The 8,948-nt window shown below is 31.4% G+C and overlaps 1 protein-coding gene across 5 annotated transcripts; it reads left to right on the top strand.

Moving 5' to 3' along the window:
• Positions 1-428: 428 nt before the first annotated feature.
• LOC121736031 (vesicle-associated membrane protein 2-like) lies at positions 429-8,577 on the top strand. 5 transcript variants are annotated; one of them, XM_042127065.1, is made up of 7 exons: positions 429-519; positions 3,571-3,718; positions 4,575-4,653; positions 4,942-5,021; positions 5,559-5,610; positions 6,850-6,936; positions 8,257-8,577. In XM_042127065.1, coding segments are annotated over exons 1-7 (462 nt in total). In that variant the 5' UTR covers positions 429-517; the 3' UTR covers positions 8,271-8,577. The 5 variants fall into 5 exon arrangements, with proteins under 5 accessions (XP_041982999.1, XP_041983000.1, XP_041983002.1 ...); XM_042127066.1 differs by having other exon boundaries at positions 6,850-6,939; XM_042127068.1 differs by lacking the exon at positions 6,850-6,936.
• Positions 8,578-8,948: the final 371 nt, after the last annotated feature.

The raw sequence follows: 8,948 nt of genomic DNA, 5'->3' as shown, positions 1-8,948 counted from the left end.
TTACCAAATTAAAAAGTGTTACGTACAACAAAATTCTCCAAGTATAAAAAACATTCGTTGCCGCTGCTAATTTTTAATATTTTTTGTTCTTCTTATCTATGATATATTATCATGTATCATAGATTGCCACTGTTCATGAATTAAGAAAACTGGAACTTAGGAACTGCTAAAAATTAATCTTATAATTTTAGCACGACCTAAAATTCGTAGCTTGTGTTAATAACTCCCGAACATACAGAACATTGCCATCAAATATCCACTTACGATTCGAGAGATCAGCTTAAATAGCCACATAAAATCTGCAATACATTAAAAATGTAGGGCCACGGGAGATATATTGTTGTGGGACAAAAAGTGACCTACATCGTCGACACAAGCCCGAAGCGCTTGTGTGCGCGACGCTACTGCGGCCGGCTTCAGTTCGCTTTGCGCCAAGCGCACTTCTGAAGCTCACAGTACACGAGCTTTTTCAAGCTCGAATCTTTTTCTTAGTGTTGAACAGGAAAAAGATAGAAAAATGTAAGTAATTATTTGTTTTATTCGAAGGATTTTTTATTTTTGTGTAACTGAAAAAAGTATGGTTAAGGCTTTTGTGCCATACTATTGTGAATGAAAATTTATTTTTTTGAAATGAAAATGTCATATGATTTTATAAAGGTTTTGTATCCAGTATTTTGTAATTTTTATCTTCATTACGATAAAATAAAAATAAAATAACAATAACTATGTTCTATTTTATTATAATAAAATTATTATTCTGTTAAATAAATAAATAAGATGAAATATTAATTGATGTCATAAAATATTAATTGACGTGTCTGTTTGTATATCATTGCAATTTTAATTTCACCGATTTAGTCTTTTTTATGTGTCTAATAATTATCATCAGCTCGATCAATGCTAAAAAAATTGTTTTAAAAAATATATCAATTAGTGTAGAAAAATACTTTCTGAATTTATTCGTCATAAAATATATTTTTATGTTTTCATTGATTTTTGTTACTACTATTTTTATTTGTAAGTCGTGGTAATTTTAACGGTGATGATAATTTTAATGCCTTTTTTATTGCGATTTTTTTAAATATAAAAACTGGAGGCATTTAGTCTGTCTGTAACATAAACTTTTATAAAGATGTTATCCGAATCTTGTTTACAACATGTGATTCACAAATCCAAAAGTATTATTCAAACAAAAGTGTTATTTCATGTACAAATCATCATAAAAATATAGGTAAATAAAAAGCAAAATACATACAATTGACAATGTCAATATAACGTCAAAAGTGTTTCAATTAATTAAATTTGAAATAAATTGAAAGTAATTTGAAATTCTCAATTAAATACGAGATTTGATAACAACACCTGACTTATAAGAATAAAAAGTCAACCACAATGTTTTTTTTTACTTTTAGCTTTTTTTTCTACTCATATAGCAGTTTTTTTCAACCTGTGGGTCGCCATCCATTTGTACCATCGCGTCGTGGTCGTGTCTTAAAAAAGGTTGAAAAACACTGAACATAAAATAACCTATTTGTAACAAAATATTCTTGTGAAATTGAAATATGAATAATTATTATGCCAGTAAAAATATGACCTAAAGATCTGGCAGTCTGCCCGAATCTGGGAGAAACCTAGTTTTTGTATGCCAAATGATGTTGTTTTCCCTTACAAGTCTGACAAGTAATAAAGCCAGCATAGAAAATCGCTAGAATCATAAATAAGTCAATAATAAATGCCGTTGTTACTTGCTTATTACAGCAGCTTATTGTTATAACTAGCTATTTGACCGAGCTTTGCTCGGTATTCGATGAAACACGAATAAAATGACATTTTCTAAAAATGATTCCTAGCTAGATCGATTTATCGCCCCCGAAACCCCCTATATACTAAATTTCATGGAAATCGTTATATATACAAGAATTGCTCGTTTAAAGATATAAGATAATTGTAATTGAGAAAACTACTGAACCGATTTTAATGAAAATTGCAGTATTCCCTAAGTTGAATAAAACCTAGTACAACAAAAAAATAATTACTTAAATCGGACTTGTGGAGATATACGAACACAAACATATAAAAATATACATGCATGCGTACACTTTTGAAATTCGGCACATTTTTGTTCGGAAACTGATATAGACTAACATAAAATAATATACGAAAACGGGGCATTTTTGGATATTATATTATATACAGGTCGAATTGATAACCTCCTTTTTGAAGTCAGTTAAAAATCCATACAAATTATAAGGAAGTGTATCTGTTATTTCACGGTTATAATGCTGAGCCGACGTTGATGAAATTTAGCTTAATATTAAAAGTCCCGGGACAGGATAGAGATAATAGAGTTTTTAAAACGAAAATGTACGGCCCCGACGCTAAAACGAACGGCACAACTAAGTTTTAGGCGACATCTTGTCTATAATAAACAATATCAAGTAATAAGAATGGATTTTTACTTCAAGTGATTTTAAAAACCTTTAAGTATATGCATCTATGACCTTTTTTGTGAAAAATGTACGGTTTCTACGCAATATACGAAGAAACAACAAAGTTGTGTTCAACATCTAGTATTTTATATTTATTATAGATTTTTATTTTCATAGAAGAAAAATGCCTTTATAGCAAATTCTTTTATGCGACTATGACCTACATAACTTACCATGGCGAAACGCCAACATAATATATTGATTATACAAATGCACTTGTAAGTAAGTATATGTTATCAATTATGAGATCTTATACCCTGTAGTATGTTTATTCATAGATTAGCTGTCCGATACCGGTACATAACAATATTATTCAATTAATAGTAAATAAGATTTTATAGGTAAAATTATAAAACAAGGGGTTTTCGAAATAGCTATGTTGCTACAACACTCAACAGGGTTCCGCCAAAGTGTGTATCTGTATTTTTGTCTGTCGCTTCGAACTGATTTTGATGATATCTTGAATGTATATTTGCCGTGACTAGGAAAGAACAAAGAATAGTGTTTGTGCCAAAATAAATTACATTCTCGGCGCGGCGTAGCGTTACTAAGATTAAAGTGTATAATTTTTAAATTCGTAATTTTTTTACGCCGCAAATTCGTAAGCAACCACTTAATCTTTCATTAATATAAATCTACATAAATAGATAAACCTACATTTTTAAGCACTGAGCGCTCTGATGATGATGATGAACCGTTACTAAGAAAACTCTCGATCATGTCAGATTTCAAACAATATTATTAAAAGATTAAAAAAACTAAAAAAATCCTAATTTTTGTTTTTCAAAAATTTTAACAAATTATTATTGCATTGTCATTGGCTCTTCATTATACGTATGCAAAGTTTCGAATAAATCAGACTAATGGAGATAGGTGAAACTCGTGTTAAAAGATTCCGTTATATACATACAGCCCAAGCTAATAAAGGCGTTTAAAAATTTTGGATGCCACGATGCCATGGACAGTGGATACACACAAAGAGACAATAGACAGTTACTCTCTTTTTGGTCGGGGGTTAAAAGTGATCCTCATAATGCTAATGACGATGATAATGATTTAGAGCATGATAACAACGTTACAGGGCCGCGGAAGGTGGTGGAGACCCCAATCAGCTGTCAGCACCAGAGCCCCAGACTGGCCCAGATGGGGAGATCATCGGAGGACCACGCACCCCGCAACAGATTGCAGCACAGCGCCGCCTGCAGCAGACGCAGGCGCAGGTCGATGAGGTAATGACAATGAAAAATGTTCATTCAAATAGGAAACTAGTGCTTTCAGAAAGTCTAGAGCTATTTTAGCATGGGGCAAATGCTTTCCGTATCCATGGCGGAATGGGAATATTTTGATTTTTGGTAAGTAGCCGGTGTATGTGGGACTATCCACCAGTGGATCTACCCACTAAAACCCCATGGTGTTCCACTCCCACTTAAGACGATTCGGGAACAAACCCGGTGAGTAGGACTTACGCAAGAATTTCTCAGCTAGAGCCCTGTTGTTTCTCCAATTATTATTATATCTTTAAACGAGCAATTCTTGTATATATATATAAAATTCTCGTGTCACAGTTTTCGTTGCCATACTCCTCCGAAACGGCTTGACCGATTCTCATGAAATTTTGTGAGCATGTTGAGTAGGTCTGACAATCGGCCAGCATCTATTTTTCATACAAAAAAAAAATGTCCCGGCAAACAACGTTTGCCGGGACAGCTAGTATATATATATATATATATATATATATTTGTAATCTCGGAATCGGCTCCAACGATTCTCATGAAATTTAGTATATAGGGGGTTTCGGGGGCGATAAATCGATCTAGCTAGGAAGCATTTTTATAAAATGTCATTTTATTCATGTTTTATCGAATACCGAGCAAAGCTCGGTCGAATAGCTAGTTATTATTGATTCAATATCAATAATTGGAGAAAAAACAAAGTTCTTTTACAACTAATGACTATTGGTTTTTCAGTGATTTGATTTCTCGTATATATATAACTTTCATCAATTACCCTTGGGTAAGGTACCCAAAAACTCTATTCTTGTGTTCTATTATTCAGAAGCACGTTTTGATGATAACATTATTTCAGGTGGTGGACATCATGAAAGCCAACGTTGAAAAGGTGTTAGACAGGGACGCCAAGCTATCAGAGTTAGATGATAGAGCAGGTAAGATATATATATTTTTAATAACGAATTGATTTTATACCTTTAGGGTATTATCAACAACAGTTGAAATCTCTGGACTGCGTAAACAGTCTTTAGCTTAAAAAAAACAGATGATCTTCCATCAGATTTAAGAAAGAAAAAACATCTGATGATACATTAAATTCTCTAATGGAAAGAAAAACTGATGAAAATTCGTCAGCGAATACTTTGCAAAATAAAACTTGAAAACGAAAAAACATATCAAAATATTTTTTATTACAATTAAATATACACGTTGTATTGTAACAGATGCACTGCAACAAGGCGCCTCACAGTTTGAGCAGCAGGCGAAGAGTTTGAAAAATAAATTCTGGTTGCAGAATTTAAAGGTAAAATAATTTTGATTTGTTTTAATCTGATCAACTTTTAAATCCAAAAAATTTAATTAGATGTAGGTACACGTCTTGTGTAAAGTTTGAAAGAAGAACATTAATTTTCATATTAATAAACATGATGTCTGTTGTTATTAACCAAACCCTAAGATAAGTACCATAATAGTTCCCTAGCGGCTATAGGTACCATACAAGTTTTCACCAATGTTAATATTAATTATTAAGTCTTCTCAGTCTTTAGAACTAAATATTTGAGAGGAATTGGTAAAACGGTTGTTTTTTTGTTGGTGAAAATGAAACGAGAGACATATGACTCCAAAAATACTGAGTAAGGCAGACTTAGCGTTTGGTGAAAACTAAAGCCCGTTTTCACCAATTCCAACCCTTGATGCTTTTTAACCTCTTGGTGTGAATGTTTGGTATAAAAAATCTATTGTAGAGCATCGTAATCCATAAGCTGTGTCTTAATAGGTGAAACTAATAAAAAGGTTGCTTATGTGTAATATTTCAACCAATTGTCTTCTACCATTTCAGATGATGATTATAATGGGAGTCATCGGAATAGTCATAATAGGTCTATTGTTCGGTGAGTAGTCTCGTTTGATTTTGCAACGCCTTTGATGTTAGTGGATATTAGTCGATGTCACATTACTCATGCTCAAAATGCAAAAAAAAAACAATTTTTTGTAAATATAAAAAAAAAATATATATCTAAAACCGCCGCACTCTCAACTACTTAATGATTACTTATGGAGCTTCTTGTCTATAATATTATGTTTTCTAACAAAGTCATGTCTTTAAAGTTTCCGAATGCGGCCTCAAAATTTTGGTTATATATTTCTAAGATTATTTTTCTAAGAGTCATCCGTTTTCAAAAAGATTCTACATAAAAAAACGAAGAAAAAAAGAGCATGAGAAATGTCATAAGCTGTTTAAGACTGGCCCAAAAATAGTGATGTTATAGTGGAATTAAAATGTGTGAAATAACTAAATGTTGTTTTACAGAATGTGAGCATTAAGTCCGCAGTGTTTAGCTGCTCTCCCAACTGTCTGCTTGTTCCTTCTAGATTCTAGATGTTATGGCATTTAGGGATATGACTGATCTTCTGATGAGCGTGAAATTAAATATTATGCGTCTGTACTCTAGAGTGAAAAGTCTAAAAATTTGATTTTGCAACGTGACTAGACGATGCTATGCATTTTGATATTTTAAATGAGCTATTCAAAACTGCGTTATGCAACCCAACACAACCAGCGCCAATCCTGGCAATGTATGTATATCTTTTTGAGTAGTTAATAAACTTTAATTTTGAATGGAACATTTAAAAAATGAATCGAATTGCATCGAAATATCACGTTGCAATGAAACAGACCCTATGTCTTACAGTAAAAAGAATAAGATGATATATGAGACTTCATTTGCTGAATGAAATTCTATGGTTATTTTGAAATACAATTTACATTAAAAATGTTAACGTGAGATTACACAGCTAATATTATGATATGCTTAATTTGATGCTTATGCGTAATTGCAATTTTAGGAATACAATAACGTAAATTATTTTAAAGACGTTTCCTTCCTCTATAATTAACAGAAAAAGAGATTTTTTTAAGAATTGCGAATACCATAACGTGAATATGTTCTCAAAGATTAACTTTCAACGATGTTCACATTTTTTCCACATTTCACCAATTGAATTAAAGTTTTTTTTTGCTATAAATTAATTTCCCGCTCCCGCCTCTGGTTGTGTAGAGTAGAGGCTTGTGGCGTATGTTCGGCTTACGGCTGTTTGCAGGTGATAACATTAAACAAATGTTTGGTTAGTTCGGTACCGCGGCGCGCCCGATGTGAGCGCGGTCGGAGCGGTTGTCGAAACCAATACAAATGCCACTCAGGTTATCACCCATAATAATTGTAAGTATATCACTTTGTTGGGTGCGAAATGTATATGGGTCACTTTATTTGGTGAAAATAGTTTGTATAGTTCATTAAGTGTAAATCGTATATTGATAATTGGGTAAAAATCGTTGGGTCATTTGGTGTAATATTATAGTATGTATATGGGTCATTTGGTGCAAATCGTTTATGGGTCTTTGGGTGCAAATAGGTCACTTTATTTGGTGCAAATCGTATTATATGGGTCATTTGGGTGCAAAATTGCGTGTTATAGGTCACTTTATTTGGTGAATATCGTTTGTGGGTTGCTTTATCAAAAGAAAATAAAATGACTTAAGCCATAGTTTTTTAAAGTGTCCCATAACTGTCTTTTAATGTTTGTCTGTGTTTTCCTAACTTTTGCTTCAGCATGTGTAGTGCTTGTGTCTTGCTAGTCATAACTCATATTGTAAGAGTTTTATAATCAAATTGGTACTAAAATATTTTAAGCAGGAGTATTATACAAAAAAAATATGAAAGAAGAGGTAAGTAGTAATAAAAATAATTAAGAGAAACCTTGGAAGTTCATGGTTATTTTGAACGAGCTTTTGCCCGCGGCTTCGCTCGCGTTAAGAAGTATTATTATATACAAACTTTCATCTCCTATTTGAACCCCTTGGGGTTGGAATTTATCAAAATATTTTCTTAGCGGATGCCTATGTCATAACATTTACCTGCATGCCAAATTTCAGCCCGATCCGTCCAGTGGTTTGGGCTGTGCGTTAATAGATCACTATGTCAATCAGTCAGTCAGTCACCTTTGAGTTTTATATACATAGATGATATTATATTGGCAAATATTATTAAAACAAATTATTAGCTTTTAAAGCATTTGAGCAACTTGCAATATTTTACATTTTACTTTAGCTAGTTTGATTAAAGTTTTTCCACAACAGATTTTAGTATTTACTCAGTGCCTACCTACATAAAATTGTCAGAACTTAGAACACATATTTTTTTTAAATAGTCACAACAACTCACTGCTTTTACTCTTTACAATTATATCTTAATATTTATTTAGAGTCATTATGTATACAACAATACCTTACAAAAAGTAGGTAAGTCAAAAACAATGAAAATATTTTATATTATGATACACGAATACTTTTCATTGCTCCTTTATTACTATTTTAAATACAGATTTCATGCTTATGAAAAATATTCGTATTTTATGTTTACAATTTTCGCAGATACACTAGTCGCACAAAATCATAAAATGTTGGTACTTTTTAATAGGTAATTTAGCTTTAGTTATATTTAATAAAAATTTCGTCTCACATTTTGTTCTTTTTTCAGGAAAATACATGTAATCCATGCCACAACTATCTTCAAGTAGAAGATGCGTAATTTACTATATACACTATTAAATACCATAGAGAATATACCATTTATGATAATAAATATTAAGTAAAATTTAAAACCTACCTGTGAATTTCCATAAATTACAAAATTTCATTAAAATTATTTGATTGAAAGAAATATTTAACTGTTCAAAATGTGAATACATACTTTAGCCTCTTCACATGTTTAAAAAAAGGCATAGACAAGAAGTCATGTAATCTAGTGAATCTGTTGTCTATTTAAAAGAAAAAAAAACATTTTAAGCAGTCATTGTTAGAAGGTACATAAGAACAGTTAAGATAAAACTACAATATATAGTAACTGGTAACATAAATATATATAATAGTTACATTTCTTACAACTAACGAAATGTACCCACAAGTTTCAAAACCTAGTACTTAATAATAATTTTAGAATCAATAGTGAATAGATAAACTTCTGTCAAAAAATCTTAAAAAATGAGCATAATATTAATTAATTCGAATACAAAAAACGTGAATTATTCTGACACTTTTATTAATATTATTATTGTCGTTTTTGTAATGTGAATTGCAAAACAAAAATAAAAGGTTTCTGAAATTAATATAATAACGCCAAATAAAGTTATATTTCATGACTTACTAGGTTTTGAGTTGTCAGTTGAGTCA

Source organism: Aricia agestis, chromosome 18, assembly GCF_905147365.1.
Source record: "Aricia agestis chromosome 18, ilAriAges1.1, whole genome shotgun sequence".
Classification (NCBI taxonomy): Eukaryota; Metazoa; Arthropoda; class Insecta; order Lepidoptera; family Lycaenidae; genus Aricia; species Aricia agestis.
This window is presented reverse-complemented; position numbering and strand designations above follow the sequence as displayed.